Source organism: Ambystoma mexicanum, chromosome 2p, assembly GCF_040938575.1.
Source record: "Ambystoma mexicanum isolate Mex_15411 chromosome 2p, UKY_AmexF1_1, whole genome shotgun sequence".
NCBI classification, from domain to species: domain Eukaryota; kingdom Metazoa; phylum Chordata; class Amphibia; order Caudata; family Ambystomatidae; genus Ambystoma; species Ambystoma mexicanum.
In genome coordinates, this window is record NC_090923.1 from 1,379,047,468 (window position 1) to 1,379,070,010 (window position 22,543).

At 45.9% G+C, this 22,543-nt stretch overlaps 1 protein-coding gene across 2 annotated transcripts in view; it reads left to right on the forward strand.

The window, feature by feature from the left end:
• Positions 1–4,870: 4,870 nt before the first annotated feature.
• LOC138567513 (UPF0764 protein C16orf89 homolog) overlaps positions 4,871–22,543 on the forward strand; it is a 280,249-nt gene continuing 262,576 nt past the window's right edge. For both annotated transcript variants that reach the window (XR_011302232.1, XM_069645783.1), the window contains exons 1-2: positions 4,871–5,066; positions 10,159–10,308. Coding sequence is in view for 1 of the 2 variants with exons in the window: in XM_069645783.1 (XP_069501884.1) it covers positions 4,895–5,066; positions 10,159–10,308 (322 nt within the window). In the remaining variant the exon portion in view is untranslated. The remainder of the gene's footprint in view (positions 5,067–10,158; positions 10,309–22,543) is intronic.

Genomic DNA, 22,543 nt, shown 5'->3' on the forward strand with positions numbered 1-22,543 from the left:
TTTAGCAACTCACATGCCTTGTCTTCATCTAGTATGATATGTGTATCATTGCCTGTCAATGTCTGAAACATCTGATTAATTCACAATTGCCCTAAACGTATGCTTTTCCAAGGAGCATGGACGGGGCTCCAACTCTATATTAATTAGCAGTGCCAAGGACCATCATTGTATGTCCCAAAATGCATACTTACCCTTTGCTGCAAAATTAAAATGGATCTCAAATAATGGGCTTACCCTTGAGGCTTCTTCTTTCAAGGCCTCTGGGTAAATCAGCATACTCTGTTCTGATTCCTCAACATCTATCTTTAGCCAATGACCGGCCTGCTCATTGAGGAGTGTTTTTACTCCATGAGTGTCAGCAATACAAAGCTCCTCAAATTGAACTTAAAATACTCCCAACTTATCTTTCAACTGCGTGTTGTGTGCTTTTCCCAGAAGTACATTGTAATAGGTTCTCTAATATTAAGGCAAAAATCATGTCATGCAGAGCGTCTTTGCATAATCTCCAGGTAGGGATAGCAGTCACTGTGCACCAATTAGAAACTGCCCTTTAAGCAGTGAGCGATAAAAAAGGTCTATAAACTCCTGATATTGCACCAATTGAGTAAAACAAGACGTGTGTATATTCGGATGGAATATACATTTTATTTAAAATGGATGCTCGCCGTCCAACATCACTGCCAACTAATCATATTTAACTGTATCTAATAGTACCCTTGACCATATACCCAGGGGTCTGGGATGGGTGAAAGATTTAAGCTTATCTAAACAGTGGGGCTTCGACTGGACTGGAAAGATTCACATTATTTGCAGCGGAGTCTCGATATACGTTGTAACCTTCGAACTTGAATTTGAGCTGCTCGTACCGATACGAGTATTTGATGGTTTAACTCTCTCGACTCGAATAAAGCTCTTTGTTAATACCGAATCATAGAAAACCAGGCCAGTATCCAATAATTTACTTTTGCTGGTGCTATGGAAATGATACAAACGAACACAAAATAAAAAGCGCAGAGGATGTGCTTTTTTAATTTCCATTAATTTTAGAAATGGGCAGCTGACCTTGGTCACAAAGATTACATGAGCATTACAGGGGACCTATAACGAAGTAAAAAAATATTTCTGGCAAGCACCCTTGCATACACTAATGTATGACTTGCTCCTAGCACCCACATGTGACGTGCCCTGAAAATTAACAAATGTTTAAAAAAAAGAAAAAGCATTTCTATCTCTGTTTGAGGGGTAGAAATGCAAGTTGGACAGCTAAGCAGCTGTTGCTCCATTTAAAAGAAAATGGACGGCAGGGTCAGAAGTGACACTGTCATGCATTGTGCACCCCTTGCTATTATTCCACATAAATGCAGGAGAATCACTGGCGTAACAGGGCCCCCAGCAGCCCCCGCAGTGCAAGTGCCCCCGCTAGCACTTGTCCTGGGAAGGAGCCCCACTTGGAGAAACAAATTCTTTCTTTTTTAAAGAAATGTTTCTTTTTGAATTCACTGGGCATTCATGAATAAATTATTTCTGTAACAGGATTTATTTCTTTATGAAGGCAGAGTGACTACAAAAAGTGTGGGGGCCCCTGCTAGCACTTGTCCTGGGAAGGGGCCCTACTTGGAGAAACAAATTCTCTTTTTTTTTAAAGAAATGTTTTTAGGCAAAATTGAATTCACTTTGCATTCATAAATAAATAATTTCTGTAACAGGATTTATTTCTTTATGAAGGCAGAGTGACTACAAAAAGAATCTTTCTTTTTGAAGTACAAGGGCTCCACCCACCCCAGGACATCGAAGACCCCAGGCAGGAGGCCTCCATGTCATGGGGGGGGAGCCCTATGACTTAAAAAAAGAAATAGTTTATTTTTGAAGTCACTCTGCCTTCATTAAGAAATTATTATGGTTCGGTCCTGAACGGAAATCATGTCTTTATGCAGTCAGAGTGGTTTCAAAAAGAAACAATTTCTGTTTGAAAGTAATAGGGCTCCCCTCAACCCCATGACGTGTGAGTGTGTGAGTGTCTTTTGAAAGGGTGTACCCTTAAATGTGTAGGTGGCAGCCTTTAGTGTATGGTGAAAGGGTGCACACAAATGTATGGGTGGCTGGGTGTGCGTGTACGGTGAATGGATGCACACTTAAATGTATGGGTGGCTGCCTGAGTGTGCCTGCATGGTGAAAGGGGAAATATTATCTTGTTACACTGTTTACTCGCAAACCCCCATGTTTTGCCACATTAGCAGACCTGTGGGATGTCTACTGTAGCTCCAGGAGCAAAAACTGGTGGAACAGAAGTCGTGAACTGCAGATTGCACACGCTTTACACCTAGGACACATCATACAAATGAGAGACAGCAGCTGCTCCATCCCTCCCGGCCTCACACAGGTACCTGCTCACCCGGGTATCTACAAGCTTCCCATCAGCGCATTTTGTTCCGTACAATAACATGCACGCCCTGCCAGGTTTCCATGGCAATGCACACGCACTGCTTCCACGATTACATGCAATTCGGCAGTAATCTGATCGCCTGTGTATTTTCAGATGCGTTTCCGCTTCATCTTTATTACACAACTTCTTTCATTACATGTCTTAAATCACTGAAAGTACTGTGGGGTTAACTAGATTTTTCAGGTTGGCATTGTCTTGCATTCTGGGACATATAGTTTATCAGTCAGGATGTGAAAATTAAAGCCACCATCCCACTCCCTCCTTTTTGATGTAGCCAGACTACCAGTAGTTCCTTTTTTCCACTTCTACCACTACCTTTACCTTTATTTGCCCCTTCCTGACAAAGGAGAATGTATACGTTTTTAGCAGGTGTTGTTTCGGCTACCTGCTTGCCAGCCGAGAAATCAGAGCCTGATGAGAATTATTGCATTTTATTATCCTGTTTATGATAGTTGCTCTTTAGAAGGCCGCGCTGAGCAAAACGCTTAGTGAGGGTCAAGGCAAAGGAAACGTGCTCGGCGGGCACATAGTAGGCAGCGTGCTCAGTTATTCCGCACCACAGATTGCCGGCGAGTTGTAACACAGCGGCAGAAGTGGGTAAATTTCCACTAGGAAACCCAAGACGTTTACCTAAAGATGCATGAAAAGTGGCGGCTAGCTGTACTCATCTGGCAGCCTTACTAACAAAAGCTGGAACTCAGGTGCTCTGCACTCAGCTTTCCCCACTTGAATAGCGCCTTGAGGTGATTTAACATCCAAAGCAAAGCCAAATGTGTTTAACCATTGATTGAAAGCTCCCCAGCAAGCTTAGTTTGATGATTTTTATTTGACATACTGAAAACATGAAAGTAAAGGAACAGTTTGTTTATACTATTTTTGTATACTCTATATGAAACTGTTATTTACAGATATGAAACTGTTTTTTACAGATATTGCCAATACATGTTTTTATCTTAAACCCTGATTCATATTCAAACATATTTACTAATACTAGATAAATAGTAACCAAAATGAAATAAATACTTACAGATAAATATAAAATGCAAAAAACAGCTACCAACCCCAAAACTATTGGCATTGCCAATGTTTGTTTGTTGCGCCTTTATGTTAATATTAATGTTAAAGGTATTTGTCCTGAGCACCGTCACCAATGGAATTGGTCCCCAGGCGCTCAGGCGGCTCTGCAAACAAGAAGGCGGGGGCGGTTAATTGGGTGAAGAGGTAGTAGGAAAGTAAGAAAGTGCAGAGACGTAATTTAGAGGTTGCTAGGCATCACAACTGCGACCTCTGAGGTCTCCTTTGCTACCCTGATAGCTCAGCGGGTTGAGCACTCGCTGCTGCAATGTGTGTGCGATCTGCAGGTTGCAGATTCAGCACCCGGCAAGGTCAAATCACCCTTTCATCCTGCTGAGGATGATACATGAGTACCAATACAGGTTGGGTGATATTGTATGTATATTTGTTCTTAATGAAGCGCTTAAGCATAAGTGCTGAAGAATAACACATCATTATCGTTTGGCCTTGGACGTCTGCTTGCATTCACAGTAATTTGGTAAATGGGCTTATACGCGCTGATATTAATGATTCGGTTGGTGATCCATTCTTGTATGAAATGCATATCACTTTACAGTGATATCGTAACCATATTGTTCCTAGTGTTCTTAGAAACAATGCTATGTGATGCCACTTCCTGATTTGCCAAGTGGTGAAAGGTTGTATTCCATCACTTCCTGTGATGTCACTGCGTGGTGGGGTCAAATGACATCACTTCCTGTGATGACATCAGAGGTCAAGGCCTATGTGATCTTACTTCCGCAACCCCTGGCATTTTGGTGAAATGATAGAAAGTGATGTCCTGTTGGCAGCTTCAGTTCGGTTTTCACTGTGCGCTGAGCTTGGGTGCGAATATCGGATCGATGCGAGTCCTCATGTGCTGTCAGTGCGAGTTATGTGTTGTTTGTTTGTTGTTGCAGTGCTGTGAAGTGTGTGCGGTTTGCATGCGAGAAGGTGGTTGTGTGGATTTGTGTGCCCACTCTTTGTTGCCTGCCTCCACAGGTGCCCCATCCTTTCACCATATGTTAAGCAATAGGTCATCTTGGACTGCTCCTACAGATGTCAACATTCAGGGGTACTTCACACACATAGAGGTCCACGCAAATGCCCAATTTCCTTGATTCCCGGTTTTCAATTTCGCACCGAGAAAATGCAGTCAGCCGGTCCGACGCTCTTGAATCCCGCCTCTTCGCGCACTTTGGCTCCACTGGAAATGGTGAGCGTGGCACGCGGATAAACCCGCAGCACTTAGTGTGTTGACTGAGGCCAGAGCTCATGAGGCCAGAGCTCATGTGTGCTCTAGGGGCGAGGACTCTTTGCCGGCACTGCGTTCACATCCTGCTCCTTCTGCTTCTTTCTGCCTGGGCTGGGAGGAAGCCCTGCTTCCTGCCGCAAGCCATGCCACCGGCGGCCCCAGTGCTGCTACTGCTGGCCCTAGTCCCCTGGACAGCAAGCGGTCTGTGTCCCCTGGAGGAGCTGCTCCCTGCCTTGCAGAAAAGCGCATCCTACCTGCAGAGCAGCTACTGGGACTTCAACGTGGACGGGGTCATAGGCTACCGATTCTTAAGCGGTAAGGCGGGCTCTTGCCTGGCGTTTCGGGGACTGATCACCGTTATTTTGTTCGGCTGCGGTTTGCTTTCTTTTTTTAAATTTATATGTGGTGAGAGTGGGAGCAGGCGTTCGACAACTCTTCTTTCCTCATAAACAAAGAAGGATATCATTCAGATCTGTACACGAGTGCCAAGTTATGAGGGCACTCTTTCCCTGAACCTGTCACCTTTCCTTTTCAATGGAAAAAAAAGAAAAAACAAGAGAAATAAATATATATATAAAGAGACACGTGCAAGCGAATGTTAATCTCGGACTGAGCATTACTGAATAGTTTGGTGTTCTCTTATTTACAGCCTATTATTTCCTCGAACACTTTAGTCAACTGGACACTCGAGTTCTTGATGAAAAGTACATCGGTGCCCTTTATGGAATTTATAAGTGTGCCTACAATGGGCCACTGTAACAATTATCTTATATTGTACCACAGCGAACACACCTGGCTGCCGCAGGCACTATTATTGAGTTTTACAAGGGTGCCATTTATTTTTTTTAAAAAGTCTTTTCAAAGCGCACAGTTTAACACATTTAAACATTTTCGTATATTCATTTTTTTTATTCACCGCTATATAATCATTAGCATGTGACCAATTCTATACAAAAGGAAAACAATGTGATAAGATCTTTCGTGGTTTTGTGCTCGGATTCTGTATTGCTTGGACATCAAGAGGCTGAAGGGAACCCGCGAGCAGCTTCATAGCAGCAAATATCCATCACCTTTCATACAGATGTTTTGTGGTGGCTGAAGTGGCTCTTTACTAAGGGTTTAGATAGCACAGAAAAGTTACTATTGGTCATTGTACTGGTGTATCTGGTTCGTACACAAGTGTCAGGATAGCTCAGGGGCAACCTGTTTCTTTTGGAAGCAAGACAATGAGCGCATCACAGGTTCTAATCCTAGTCCCGCGCTTAGAGGCTGGTCTCCGCATTAAGCACAACATACAACCTCAGTTTAATGTTTTTTTTTTAAATGTCAGACAATAGTGACAAGCTTACTTGTACTTTATATAACAATGTTTGATTTTCTCCTACTAGTGGCTAGCGCCTCTGAATTGGATAAAAATGCCCCCACAATTCACCAGTTTCGCAGATCTTTCAAAACATGGCACTTTCAACAACACCTGACCCAGGACTAATTCCAATGGATGCACATACTGATGCCCAGACCTCACAGTACTGCGCTACTGTTAAAAGATGCCAGCCCAAATGCTGGCTGCCCACTCTCTGAACAGTGCTGCGATGCTCTCAAGCTAGGTCTGTGCTTTAAACAATACAATAAATAAAATATGGAATCAGAGACTGCATATCCAATTAAGGACTGCAGGAATATATGGAACCAGTCTCTGATTACATGTTAGACCAAAGATGTCGGCACAGCTTTATTTCAATTTTAATGTGTGTCTTCACACCTTCTTGGTACCAGTGCTTAACTTTGTAACTCGCGCAAATACGTTGAGGTTATTGTTTACAATTACTGAATGGTATCAGGTGTGCGTTAAAGATTACCTGGCCCTGAGCACTAAAGGATGCACAGTCCCCCAAAATTGCATAAGTATTGTTTAACCAGAAGAGGCATCACAGAAATGTGATACAGCGTGACATCAGTCATTGATACTCAAGGGAATCATGGGAACGCACATTACAAGCAAATGCCATGAGTAATCCAAGAGGCAAATAACTTTGTGATTTGCAATTAAGGGGGTCACAATTATTGATATTAATATAGCAACCCTACATGTTCAAACTATATTTGAGACTTTTTTTTGTTAATAGTGTCCTGTGATGGACAATACTTTTTTGACCGGTAAACCACGGTGAGAAAAAAGATTTGCCTAGGATCACACGCAGTTAAGTGGTGAAGTTGTGATTCGAGCTAGTCTAAAATGTAGGCACTTGATCATACACCTTCGGATCTAGGTTAGAATGTCAGAGGAAAGAATGATGGCACATCCCTCCAACATTCTAATCACTGATGCCCTTTAGCTGCACAGCAAAACGCTGGAGTGCCTGTCTCTTGTGAGCACTGCCATAGTGGTGCGCTGTTCACTTTCGGAGTGGGGCCACCCCTGTTCCCCATCTTATTTCCTCTAGCTATGTACACCCCCCTCTCCCTACCCTAACCCAAGCCCCAATTCCCTCTACTGCCCTATATTTACCCTACTCCCACAGAGACTTACTGTGGGCAGGATCCTGCTCTGTCACCAGCTGCACCATGTTTTGCCAGTCAGTGGTATCCAGGTGGCGTTTCCATGACGCCAAGGTTCTGCATGCCAGCGTCCATGCGATGTCATTCTGCACACCAGCATGTAGCCTCCATTACACAGACCTTCTAACGTCTCAGCTCTAGTTGGTGCAACTCTGAGTTTAATGTGGCTTTCAATAGCTAAAATAATACTGCTTTATAGAAAATACTTGAATAGTGAGTGCACAAACACATAATAAAGAGACAGGCGCCCCCACTAGAAACCCACAGGTCGTGTCCTCATTTGGAATGGGTGCAGCAATTTGCTCGTTCACTAAGACATGTTTTGGGAAGCAGTCGTCTTTGATACTGCAGCAGCACCATATATATACTCTAGAGACAAGCTTTCTGGGGCCGGGATTAGCAAAGCAGCGGCTTGGGTACCTCCTCGCCTTACTGTAAACATTACTGCCTTGACACAAGCGCTAGGTCAAATTCTGCTTTTGGAAAGGTAGTTTTAAAGAACCTGTTTGCAAATAGACTGTACCATATTTTCCTCCTCCCTCATAGGGGGCGTGTTGAAGTCTCCCCTGTAGTAGGGGGGAAAAAGGGACGGGGCTTAAGGAGTAATAAAAAATTACTCATTGTAGTGACTGATAGACTCCTACTCTATAGTCTTCTTTCGCCCATATGTCGCACCATTCACCCCACATAGTAAAAGGTTACTAGACTAGACGGTGGTCTCGTGCCCTGTGCTACAAAGGGGACTGAGGGGAGGGGCCGGTGGGTGGGGTTAGCGGGTCATGGTTACGCACGCAGCTGCACTTCCGTGTGCTCTAAATTTAAAGGGGAAAAGCACATTTTTGCAAGTACAAAAGGGTTTCGGCCCGTCCCTATGCAGGGACTCCTGTGTAGTGTGGCGGAAAGGGGACTATGGACTAGGAGTACTTCAGTCACTATGGTGAGTAACATTTTATTTATTAAATAAGGGATTATCATTGTTTATAGAGCATGTTGCTGTCAACATCACTGAGTCCCCTAAGGGGTGAACAGTGTATTAATTAGCAGAATATCACTCTCTGGGTTAGAGTGATAAACACCTGCAGTATTGCACCCAGAGAGAAGTCTACTTGTGCAAGGCTTACAAATCTTGAGAGTACTTTAGATGCTCAGGACATGCTATTCCGGAAACACAGGAAGTAAGATAGCGCCTTGCTTCTAAACATCTAACTTACAGTACCGCACACATATGTCTAGAGTAAGCATACCCCAAAACAGAGTTTAACAGGATAGTCCTGCCAAAAAATAGTGACTGAATCAGGGCCATCCATCCAGCAGCCTCATAGCAATTGGAGTGTCTGACCCTCACGGCCCAGACAGGTTTCATGTCAGGGTTTGCGCTGGTGCAAGTCCTTCGAGCCTGAGGGTTCACCAGAGGGATGCTTCTATCAGCATATGTGGACGTCTTGCCATACGTATTCCTTGTGGGTTAACCAAAGGCCCTTTAATTTTGATTTTAACCTAATGAATGGAAATGAAGACCCAAGATCCCCTGACCGAAGCCAACAGGAAAACAGTAGGGTGAGTCCTTTCAATGTGGCAGGGAAAAGGGAAACGCAGGTCCTTGGGACCATAAAACCCTTCTCAAAGCTGAAGTGAGGAGCAGCTCTATTTCAACATTCGCTAAATTATTATCACAGTAGCAGAAAAGCCCAAAGTGCAATTCTGGCATAAAGGGGAAAAGGTCATTTGACACCACATCTGGTGATAAAATCTGTGTCATAGTCATGTGATGTCACTTCATGTGCCATGTGATGCCATTTCCACTACCCCGGGCATTCTGGTAAACTGACCTCCCAAAGCACTCCACTGTCACTTTGGGGGACTCACTCAGAAAAGCAATCAGTGATTGCTGCGAATGTTTGAGCCACTGCTTCTTAACCATTGTAAATTCTTCTGGGCAGAATGTCATCCCATCATCTATTTAGTTGAGCGGCAATCATTTACAACACCAGGCCTGAGCTGCTAGGCCACAGTCCTATTAGATGGAAACAGGAGCAACTGCAGACACATTTCAACCTGTGCCTCTTCACTGAGGTTCCACTTCAGCCATTAGGCCCAGCAACCCACAGGCCTTCATCTGGACGTATCCTTCCCACTTAGGGAGCTGCATTTAGAAAAGTCAAAAGGGATGGATGGAGATATGTGCCACTCTTCTTACCAATGCTATTTCCTCCTGGTAGCTTTCTATTTCATCATATTTGACCTTTTCTGGTATAATCACAGAAAATGGAGCAGGGTTGGGTGTGTACTTGTGTGCAGAAGGGTTGTGGCCTAGCAATTCACTGTGGACTGCTCCATTTGGGGGAATGGTCACGACTGATATCACATGCTTTCCCCCTTCTCAAATCCCGCACACAAGCAAATCAATAATGTAATCGAATGCCAGTGTTGGCTCAAGCCTTTCCATCCATCACTTTTTTTGCATGCATTTTAACTGGCTTGGAGGTGGTGGGGTGCAATATTGGTTGATATCAGGGTACTGAACCCTTCGAATGGTCTGTGTACTTGCTAATTTTACACCTTACTTGGCCCCGCAAATTCATGCTCATTTCAGCTCCACTCTTGGTCACCTAGAAAGGGTCTCCACTTTTCATATGCAAGAGCCGATGATGAGTTCACACCCAGGCAGCTCGTTGAGTCAACCCAAGGATCCTCAGGCACAGCCTGGTCATGCCCGAGATCTGCTTCCTGTGGTCCCCAGAAAGCAAGTCTGAGGGCCAGGCTGAAAGGCAGCCCCAGCCAGATGACACTGAAAGGGGAAGTGATGGTAATGTACATTTATGCTGAGACAATCTTCATTTTCCCATAGACTGGATCAATGGTACGCTGAAGAGATGGGCAGCGCAACCAAAGACGCGATCCCAGTACCAACAACTGGCTGAGTTGGAGAGAAATGTGTCTTCTCTGAGTGACCAAGCTGTGGGAATCATGAAGCAGACTGACCAAGAATATAGCACAGGTACAGACAAATCTGTTGCAAATGATAGCTTGACTTCACCTGTCACCATTCTTAATTTTTCTTGTGAACACTACCGGTTATGAAGTTTTACTGCACTGACATTTTGCTTTTTTTGTTAATGCTGAGACTAGTAATATTAAATACATAGTAGTGCAAAGAAACCATTCCAAACGGAGGCCCAATTTGGTGAAAAATGGCTGTGTTCATTGCTGTCAAGTTTACTCTACAAGTGAGGCATCAACACAGACGACCTTGGCGGAGGACCATGGTGCAATTAGCACCATGGTCCATGGCGCTAAGGGTGCAATTCCGCCATGGTGGTTGGCGGACTTACCGCCCCATTCCGACCTTGGCGGGGCGGTAAGTCCCCAATCCCCATTTTGCCCTTCCCCATTCCCATTCTTGCCCCATAGGGCATAATGGGTGTGGGGAAGGCGTTAATTATGCCACCGTAAATTACGGTGGCGTAATTAACATCAAGGTCCCTTAGCGCCATGGATTTTAACGCCTGCAAAAAGCAGGCGTTAAACTCACCATGGCGCTAAGGGACCTCGTACTCAGGCGGAAAGGGTCGGCGATGTTTACGCTGGCGTAAACCCCTTTCCGCCAGGGTCGTAATGAGGGCCCGAGTTACATTTGTGCAGGCGAGCAATGTAAGACCCATTATATACTCACTGACCATCTAACTCATTCACTCACACAAGACGTCTAATGTATAGATAGGGTGAACTCCTCATCAGGCACCTAATTTCTTGTCTCTGATGGGATGGTGAGGCTGAAGGTAATATCCAGAATGAGTGTGGGGGGTGCAAAGCATGTAAAATAGGAAGTGCCAAAGACCCAAAATATTTATTGGAAGGATGTGTCATGGGCAAACTGGAATGGCACTAGCACCCTGTGTAGTAAGGGACTCCAGGCCAGTTCGAAATATTTAAACAATATTCCCCCCATAAACACTGCTGTGAAATCCCCTGCCCTCAGTAGCATAGCCACAGAAAAGGAAGACCTCTGCGCCTGTTGCTATCAAGGCTGTGTCACCCTGGAATGGATTCCGGTTCTCTCTCAAACACTCTGACTACAGCAGGATCCAACGCCCATTGTGACTTATGATAGTTCGTTTTATATAGTGCTTCTTACCCTGCTTCACAGCACTGTTGTTAATATTACTCACCGTAATGGTGCACATTTTCTCATCCCTAGGAAGAAAACTGATTTGGAGTTTGAGGATTTTCACCCACAGTGTAAGCACAGTTCTCAGCAGCAAGCACTTAGCAAGGTTTTTTCAAATAATGATAGAATCCTCATGATGGAGGCATGACGCGAGTCCCCTCAGGATCATGGGTGTCAAGGGTACTTCAAACATGCAATCAAAGGGGAAAAATATGTTCCAAAATACGTACATACAGGGAATTGAATCCACGAGCCATGTTTTTCCTAGTACAGTAATTTGTTTTGGAAATGTTTACATACTACCATGGAAAAATGGAGAAGAAAAAGCCAAGTGGGAACAAATGATGGAAGAACTCGGTCTATTGATGGAGGGTAGAGACACACGTTGAATAATTCTGCAGGGAGATTTTAATGCAAACACGGGACAGTAAAACAATGGAATGAGCGAGACACTGATTTCAGAATACTTATTGGCAAGCCCAATCCAAGGGAATACCAACCAATGGGTTGAAGAGAGAGGTTGATGCCTGTATGAAGCATTAGAAAACACAATGGCCCTCATTACGACCCTGGCGGAGGACCATGGTGCAATTTGCACCATGGTCCATGGCGCAGAGCTGCCAACTCCGCCATGGGGGTTGGCGGACTTACCGCCCCATTCCGACCTTGGCGGGGCGGTAAGTCCCCAATCCCCATTTACCCTTCCCCATTCCCATTTTTGCCCCATAGGGTATAATGGGAGTGGGGAAGGCGTTAATTACGCCACCGTAAATTACGGTGGCGTAATTAACAACAGGTCCCGTAGCGCTATGGATTTTTCCGCCCGGAAAAACCAGGCGAAAAAACCACCATGGCGCTACGGGAACTCGTAGTAGGGCGGAGAGGTATGCCATGCATTACGCTGGCGTAAACCCCTCTCCGCCAGGGTCGTAATGAGGACCAATATGAGTTATTCTAAACAGGGGGCGGGGACAATGAGCTTCAATGCTACATTGTTAGACTAGGCATTGGTATCAGCGAAAGAATGGAGGTGGTGAGCTAAGTTATCCATTTCACCCCCGCCCATAGATCGACACTCACCCCGTAGCTAAAAGTATCCCTAACTCAGATCAAAAAAGAAAATAATTATTTGTTTAGGAATGGCAGAGACCTTTATGTGCAAAGAAGATCAAGATGGAACTTAGCCTCTCTGAAGGGGAAGATTTAGCCAGGGTCGTGAGACCAAATGACAATCCGAGACCAGAAGATATTATTTGAGGGTCTTTATTTTAACAAAAGGAAAATTAGGTTTTGGGGTTTAACAGAGGTTGCCAAATAAGAGTTAAATAGAACAGAGCACATTATGCTTCTCTTTGCTACTATAGTCTTGAGGTTTTTCCCTTAGGTGCTGCCCCCTAGGTGGGGAAACAGAGAGTCGTTCACAGTCTCTGGGAAGTTCTCTGCACTTCTTTCTGGGTAGTCGATGTTGGCTTTCACGGACGTCAGGATGATGCATGCTCGCCAGAGAAGATGCTCAGACCACGGCCTCTGGTGTCTTAGAGTGTCTGAATGGGGGTCAGGTGTCAGACATTGTGAGATCCATCACAGGACATACGGGGGCCACAAGGTTCGTAGACACACACCCCATTTAGGCTGCCAGAGATCTTCCTGGGTAAGAGCCAGCCAGCATGCCAGGAGTCTCCTTTGTGGTTTGTACATAGACAAGCCTTCTTCTCTCTTATTGCTTCTACTGATCATCTTCCCTTATTAGCAAATGAGTATGCGACCTTCACCCCTCCTCCTAATGTAGCTTGCGCCCTTTCCTCCATTCCTCCTGGATGTTCTGCACTGCTAATTCCTCCTCTTACTCCGTCTTTGATCTTCTCCTCCTCTTTCTGTGTTACTCCTCCACCTGTTGCAGGTTCTTTTCTTTCCTTGATGTTTTTCATATCTCTATTGATGGTTCCTCTGCCTCTTCTTCTCCTTCCTTCTCTCTTGGTGATCTCCTCCTTCCTTTCAGGTTGCTTCTTTCCTCTTTCTTTCCTCTTTCTTAATCCCACCCCTTCTCTCTTAATAATCTTCTCCTTCCCTACAGACTGCTTCCCTTTCCCTCTTGGACCGCACCTTACTCCTTCTCCATCTCCTCTTCTCCACGTTGCCATGCACTGCCTACCTCTGCTTGCCTCCTGTTCCTGACTCCCACACTCCTTTGTTTTTCCCGCTCCCTTTTACACACCTGCTTGTAAGCACCTTCTTCCTTTAAGACACAATGGCTAACAGCTGATGTGGACTTGTATGCGAGTGTTGTGGTTGGCGCTCACATTGCAGTACTACACTGTTGCCACTTGTTTGGATATGCCAGCGAGGCCCTTCATGTATCTGCTACCTAAGTTTTATCTACCGCATGTGCCATCCTGGAATCAGATGGCCCCAGTCTCTGTTCGGCATTGTGGGAGGTTTAGCGTGCATTGTTGTCTGATGCCCAGAAGGTAAGCAATGGAAGCTCTTCACTTCATGGGGCTCTGTGAACCTGATTCCATTAGGCCAATAAGTGGGCGTTTAGACTCTGATTCCGCCTTCTTGTGAACCATGACTCTTTATTTGTTGACTGACCACTGCAGGAGCCTGGCAGTCCATTAATTTAAAGGAGCATTTGCTTGCTCTTTGTTCCATTGAAAAACACTGAACATTCCTAGGTTTGCTTTTTCCCTTCCCTTCTGGTGTAAAGGAATTCTTGGATCTGCCTTTTAGCCCTAATGGGTCAACTTTGCTATACAATAAAGGGGTCTATGTGCTAATAAGTTTGGCCGACTTAGCACCCTACCTTGTGCTCTCTTTAAAAAACAAAAAGGGTTAGTCTGGGGCCCAGTCCTTACACAAGGACAAAATGGATATTTCTTTTCTGCTTCTACTTTACTTACCACTGGGTGTCTTTTAACAGATCCATTCTCATGGGAACCCCTTTGTTGCCTCCTAGACACATCTATTTGTCCCGGATGTAAGGATTTTAGTACGAAGGGATACTGTTTAGGCTGGTTATGAACTGAGGATCATTTGGAATACTCTGTGCAGCTCTTCCGGGCCATATATCACGGCAGAGGAGATGGAACAGCACCGCACCATTCCTCCAGTCTTTTCACGAAGCCTCAGGCATGGGACTTCCTGATAGCATGTTTAATATTGTTTGACCAAAGGAAGGTTCTACCATCTCCATCCACGATAATGCACAGAAAAGTGCAAGAAGTGCAACACAGTCTCAATGCTCTTATTATTACATCCACAGAGTCCCGCCCTACACTGCCCACTTAGCAGTTAGATAGCATGCATGGAGGGATCACAATTTAAACTGCATTCATAACTCCCTGCCTCCTTTTGTGTACTTGATGCCACATAATCCTGTATCATCTATCCATCCTTATCTTTCAAATACAAGGACAGCATGGGGGATTCATTGGGTATTCCCTACATTGCCTCCCTTCTCACACCCCAAAATGTCTCCCTCACTTCCCTAATTGAATTCCTAGTAATCCTAGCTGGAGACTCCTATACAGTTCCAGCGCCCAATGCATATCATGCCAGCAACAGGATCTTCACAGAAGTATCCACAAGTAAAATCATGAAGTGCCTACAATATCTCCAGAGGCACCTTCCCTCGGGCCTCCTATTTTAAGTGACTCCCACAGTGACTCCATGTTCATGCAGTCAAAAGCCATATCTAGATCTACATATCTGTTTCTCTCTCGTTCCCTTCGTTTCACCGGTTGTGGTGCTGGTTGGAATGGAAATAATTCAAGAGAAGGCTACAAAAGAATTAAAGGCTGAATAGAGAGTTTGAAAAGGGGCTGGATGCTGAAGGTATAACATATGATGTAATGTCTGAGAATGTCACTCTGTTATGCTGACGCAGCATCTCTGTAAGCCTGCATATGGATGTGTGTGTGGCATGTCTTTTTTTTTTCTAATGGGGGACCTTGCTCGTTTGGAGGTGTTGAGGTATTCATTGAAACACAGCTCTGCTATTAAATATGGAGCTTGCGAGACGCTGCGTGTTCATGTGACGTTGTGGAAGCATGCAAACCACAGTTGCCTGACATCTTCAAGAACCACAATGTCGCCAAGACAACCTGCTCAACAGTTTCCACTGCGTATGGAACGGTCTGGCAGCCGTTCTGAAAGTAGATGGAAACCACTCTGCTTGTTTCAGACCCCGTTAACCAGCAGGCATGACAGTACCATCCCCCAAAGGCCCCAGCAGCCCCCTGGAGGCATGGGAACGGAAAAGCAGAAGAGGAGCATGAATGTTAGAAAGAGGTTCCCAAGTCCTGTCCTCAGGACCGGAATCCTTCCAGTCGACTAGGTATTAGGGAACAGAACCACGCCAATGTACGGCCAGAATAGTGTAAATCACGTATTCCTCTGAACCAAGCACAGTGACCGAAAGAGGACGAACCCGTAAGCGTGTGGCAAAAAGACAAGGTTTGATGAGCGAGATGTGGAAAACAGGGTGCACCCGCCAACTGGACGCAAACGTCAGCCGCACAGCCACAGGGTTGATGACACCAGCCACGACATATGGGCCGATATAACTCGGAAGCAAAGACTTCTTCCCAGGGATCTTCAGGTTCCTAGTAGACAGCCAAACTCGCATGCCAACACGGTAGACAGGGGCAGGAGACCTATGTAGATCTGCAAACCGTTTAGTATGGAGCCATGCTTTTTTCATTTGTGCATGGACAGCAGCTTGTACGGCCACAAGATCCCGGGCACACGCTGAAGCAGCCGGATTGTTCAAGGACAGTGTTGGATCCAAAGGAACGGACCTAGGATGCTGTCCGTATAGGGCAAAATACGGAGAAACACCAATGGAACAATGCAACACATTCTTGTACACAAATTCAGCAGAAGGCAGCACAGACAACCACAATGACTGTTATTGCAAACACCGACACCAGAGATATTGTTCCAGTGTGCTATTAGTACGGTCAGTCTGGCCATTGGTCTGTGGATGATAGGAACTGGAAAACCTATCATCGATAAAAAATGCAGCACTTAACGCCTTCCTGAAATGTGAGGTGAATTGAGAGCCCCTGTTAGTGATGATGATGGAGGGCAGACCGAAGAAACGAAAAACCTGTCACATGTATAGATCTGCAAGTACAGGAGCCGAAATGACGGTGCAAGGAACAAACAAAGCAACCTTGGTAAAGTAGTCTACAATAACCCAAAGAATGTTGAAACCCTGGAACGTAGGAAGCTTGATGATAAAATCCATGGACATCATGTGCCACAATTTGTGAGGCACAGGGAGAGGACGTAACAGACCCACAGGTTTACCTGGCGACGACTTACATTGCGCACATACAGAGCACGATGAAACGTAATCCACCACATCTCGTTGCATAGATGACCACGAGCACCATCTGCGGAGGAGTTCCAATGTCTTCTTTGTGCCCGGGTGAGCCGCCTGCATGCTCTTATGCAGGTTTCTTCAGTGGGCAGATACAACATCCCCTCGATGAATGGTATACCGTTATAAATGTCAAGGTTAAGTTCCAGTATTTCTCTGGGTTACTACACCCCCCAGTCCTGCAGTAGTCCTTTCAACAGTGGTTGTGCTATACAACTGCAAACCACATGATCCACGAACAGCCTGAGTTGTTCAGAATGACAAGCAACAGCACCATCGTCAAGGTGAGATAGTGCATCAGCCTTGGCGATCTGGCGAGCAGGTCGATAAGTGATAGGGAAATCAAATTGTGTGAAAAAGGCATGCTGCCGGGCCTGTCATGCTGTTAAACACTTCATAGTCTTAAATGCCTGCAGGTTACGATGATCAGAAAACACAGCAACTGGATGTTTAGTCCCCAGACCCAAGTGGTGTCGCCATTACACGAAGGCATCTTTTAATGCCAACAATTCCCTCTCCGTGACAGTATATTTCTGTTCGTAAGGTGCCAATTTCTGTGAGAAAAATGCCTCCGGATTAACCACACCAGTTTCGTGACATTCCTGGGAAAGGATGGCACCCACAGCGATACTAGAGGCAACTGCCTATACAATGAATGGGAGCTCAGGATCCGGGTGTTGTAACTCCGATGCCATTGTGATAGCCTTCTTTAGGAACCCAAAAGATGACTGTGCAGCGGCATTCCAGACAAAAGGAACCTTGGAGCTGATCAAAGAAGTGGGAGGTGAAACCACTGAGGAAAAAGAACGAATGAATTGGCGGTAGAAATTGGCAAAACCAAGAAATTACTGGAGTGCTTTAGTCAAAACCGGTGTCAGACAATTCACGATAACTTTCAATTTAGATCGATTCATCTGATCCCCGTGATTGGTGATATATCCCAGGAACTCAACCTCAGCTATGTTAAAAACACTCTTTTCGGCGCCTTGACGTATAAATGATGCTCACACAATCGCTGCAGGATGGAGGACACTTGTTTTTTGCGTGTTCCTGGTATGATGGTGAATATATCAATATGTCATCTGTATAAATGACTATCTGCCTCATCACGAGTTTGGCGGTAACCCTTAAATGCAGGGTAACACTATTACTGCCACATTTAAGGGTCCGCCAAATCAAGGGCTTGGCAGATTTACCACCAGCTCTGAGCTGGGGGCAAATATGCTGCAATTTTACTGATTTTCGACGCTATTACTGCCGGCAGTAATATTACAGCTGGCAATATTACCACCGCCGGAATTAGTGCAGAACATTCCCTATTGGGCCCAATGGAGAATGGAAAATTCCAGAATGGGCTCAATGGGGAATGGGGACTTACCGTTCTGCTAAACCCATGATCCGGCGCTCATAGTGCAGGGGGGTTTGGCGGTAGGGCTAATAGCCCAGGCAGCGCCACACTCATGATGAGGCCCTATGTATTGGTCCAAAATGTCAATAAAGATGTCATTCATGAAGAACTGGAAAGTTGCAGGTGCCTTACATAAACCAAATGGCCTTACGAGATACTCAAAAAGACCATACCGCGTCTTGAAGGCAGTCTTCCATTCATCGCCCTCTCTGTTACGGACAAGATTGTACGCTCCCCGTAGGTCTAACTTTGTAAAAATCATAGTCAAACCTAACTGGTCCAGGAGCACCAATATCAATGGCAGAGGATCCTAGTTTTTGACCGTGATTGCGTTGAAAGCCCTGTAAGCAATACAGGGTCTCAAGTCCCCTTCCTTTTTTGGGACAAAGAACAACGGCGAAGCCGCCAGTGAATGTGACAGGCATATGAACCTCAGCTGTAGAGCCTTGTCAATGTAGTGCTTGAGGACTAGATCCTCCTGACGGTTCAAAGAATAAACCCTACCAGTAGGAATATTAGACCCAGGAACGAGCTCAATGGGAAAGTCGTATGGCCTATGAGGTGCTAACTGTTCAGACATACCCTTATCAAACACATCAGAGAAAGCAGCATATTCTGAGTTACAGGATTGGGTTGAGCCGAAACAGACCCAATGGATTGGGCTAGATCAATGAAGGCTAAACAAGGAGAATCCTATGGGACTGAAAACAGTGTTCATCGCAATATGACGAAGAAAACTGCATCAGACATGCCACCCAGTCTATGACAGGGTTATATAATGACAACGAAGTCAGGCCTAGTATGACTTTGAACTGAGGAGCGGCAATGATATTGAATATCACCTCTTCAGTATGTCCCTGTTACCACATCACCACTTACCTGTCGTAGGGGGCACACCTATGGGTCCCGGCGCGCCCCATCCTGGCTCTGCTATCCCCGATACCGGCTGGGGGAACCGCGGTCTTCTGTGGCACTCGGCGCTTCCGGGGTTTCTGTGTCTCGGGATTTGCGCATGCGCGGAAGGCCGCGTTTTGTTCTTCGCGCATGCGCAGTCCACGAGACACTTGGGAAGCCACAAGCTTGCTTCCCAAGCCTCGTTCTGGGCACGGCAGCACTCGGGGACAGCACGGCTTGCGTTCCAAGCCTCCCGGGTGCTGCCAGCCCTATTTAAGGGATGGAATCTTGAGACTCACCGCGTCTCAACGCGGTTTGTTCCCAGATCGTGCTTTTCGCTCCTGCAGCCTTCCGCTTCGCCCATTTCCTCCTTGTTGGATTCCTGTTCCTCCTGTTCCCTCCTGTTTCCTTGGTTTTGGTCCTCCCTTCCCTTGGTTCCCTTAGGCTGCCTAGCTCTTCTCCTTCCCTCCCAGCCTTGCTTCTCTTCTGCCTTGCCTGTTGCAGCCTTCCTGTTGCCCAGCCATACTGCTATGGACTAATCCCTCCTGATCAGCCAACTTGCCTGCTGCCTTCCCTGAGCCTTGCAGCTACTGCCTCGGACTGCTCTCCTCAGACCAGCCAACTTGCCTGCTGCCTTCCTTGTGCCTTGCAGTCACTGCCTTGGACTACCTACTCTGCTCAACTATTGGTCCCCAGCCGTTTCCTGGAATCTTGCTACTTCTTTTGTGGACATTAGCCTTAAATCTTCAGCCTATTTTTGGGGACCTCTCAGAAGCGGGTTCCGGCATACAGTCCGCAAGCACCGGCCCTCCAGACTGCCCCGGTGCCACGAGAATCAGGGAGGTGCACGCTTGTGGCGTTGGGAGCTGGTCCACCCCTAGCCCTGTTGACACCAGGGAGAGGGCTGCACTGGTTTCTCGCGTTACATCTTCTGCAGTCATCTGTCGGACAGCCTGGCGACCTCACCACGATCAACTACCGGAAGTTCAGGTACTCAGCGCCCTAGAGACGCCATCTTTAACAGTCCCGCTTCAGTACACATCTGCATAGAAATAGTCTGTTCACTAACCATGCCTGAAGACAAAGCCGTGCCGTCAACTGCATTCACAGATTCTGAGTTACCTTCGTTTGTACAGGAATACCGGAAGCCTTGGCATATTGGGCATCCATGTAGTTATTGGTTGCTCCTGAATAAATTACAGCATTGACTCGGATCATTCTAGTGTTGAATACCAGGGACACTGGAAGCACAACAGGTGCATGTGTTAATGACGAAGTGGAGTCCGAACTCAAACCCAGCAAAGGGACCCTTACTATTGCCAGCTCTTGAAGGTTTCTTTGGGCAGGTGCTTAAAAGATGGTCGGCAGAGCCACAGTACATAGATAGATTGTTTTTCCTGCGATTTTCCCTCTCTGCGGTAGGCAACTGCCCACGTACCGGCCCGATCTGCACCGGTTCTGGGTCAGAAGATGTAAAAACAGGATTGTCAATATGCAGAAGAGGCAGCAATTGTCTTTTCTTTTATACCTTCCTTTCTGTCCTGCAAGCATCGAATTGAAGGATTAAATCTACAAGCTCTGCGAATATAGTGGGGACAATAGGAACAGTAGCGAGGGTGTCTTTTAATTTCTCAGACAGCCCTTTATAGAAGACTGCCGCCTTCTTGACTTCAGGTCAGTTTGTTTCAGCTGCGAGCTGATTGAATGTGGCCAAACATGACAATAGGGAAAGATTATCCTGCTGCAGGTTGGGCAGTTGCAGGTCTGTTGCTTGCATCTTGTATCTCATGTCGAAAACCTTACTCATGGCAGTAAAGAGAGCATCACAATCATAAAGAAGAGCTGTCACAGTCTCGAGCAGTGGATTGGCCCAAGCAGCTGACATTCCCCCAATATAGGATAACTCAAAAGCCGCCTTGATAGTCAAAGCAGGGAAAGACACAGGACGACAGAGGAAATGGAGCCTACACTGATTTACAGAGGTTCTATATGCCTTGGGATCACCATTAAACCGTCCAGGAGGTGCCAACGGGAACTGGGTTGACATGAGTACGGATACAGGGTCTTGTCTAAGAAGTGTGAAACCGGACCTGTTGTCGTAGCACCGGAAAGTGTGCCACCCTGAGATGACGTATGCACTGCATCCTGCAAGACATCTATGCTGTGATGCATTGAGTCATGTGCTGTAGTCATGTCATTTCTGAAGTTGGTGACCAACTGTATTAACTGGGTTAAGGTCTCTGTGACTTCCATTGTTTGAGTTGTATTAGGCTTCTGATTCCGTCACAATCCGTCACTAACTGTGCAGTAACCCAATTGGAAAAAATAACTTACCAAAGCCAAGGAACAAACCGTCTGGGAAATCAAATACCAGTTGGGCTCTGATGGCTCAGATCGGAATTCGGAAAGCCACTACTCAGTTGACAAGAGACCTTCCCAATGATGCACCTCACCAGCTGTTAACCAAATACAGCGGGAGGAGTAGATCAATTGAAAGGGCGAGGTTCCCCAAGGACAGGAAGCACACCGGATTGCTGGTAGGGATGAAACCTTGTGAGGTGCAGTGTTATGTTTCCACCTTGTCTTCCCCTAGGAAAGCAAGAGGAGGAGTAATGAAAAGCTTGAAACGATCCCCACCCCTTTCTCTTATTCAAGAATTACACCCCTGTTGATATTTCTTACCAGAGAGGAAGTCAGCTGATCATCCAATGTACTTGATCCAGGTAAGGTAGTAGTGGACAAACATAACAAGAAAGGAAGGGAAGGTTAGTAAGGGATTCTAACCCGGACGGCACAAGGGTTGCTTCTAGAGCCGGGGTGGTGCACATAAACAGCAGAGGTCAACACAGTCCAGTGCACTGAGCAAGTACATGGAGCTGCAGAGGATGATTGGGTGACAAAGTACCATGTGGATCCAAGTCTTATAATGTGTGAAAAATGCCTTGCTTTGCATCAGTAAACACTGTAGAATGTCCCTTAGTTGAAGCGTAAGCAAGTGGTTTGTGTACTCAAAGTAAAATGAGAGAAATTAACAAAGAGGAACCCCGGGTTGGATTCCGGGTATGAAAAAAGACAGAGCCTTGACTCTGTTATATCAAAGGAGCCACGTTATGCGGTAATATAGAAAGCCGAGTCGTCAGGAGCTGGTACCAAACGTAGAACATGGACAGAGCCAGAAGAAGTCTGTGCCGTAAGCTGAGTCGTCAGGAGCCGGTAGCAAACAGAGGCAAGAGGGTGCAGCCAGTAGAAGTCCGTAGATCGTTGCTGGGTCGTTAGGACAGAAGAAGTATTCCAGGAATCGCTAGGTAGCAGGTAATAACAACCAAAGCTTCAGTAGTAAAAACCACAATCAGAAGCACTCGACCATTACACTAAAA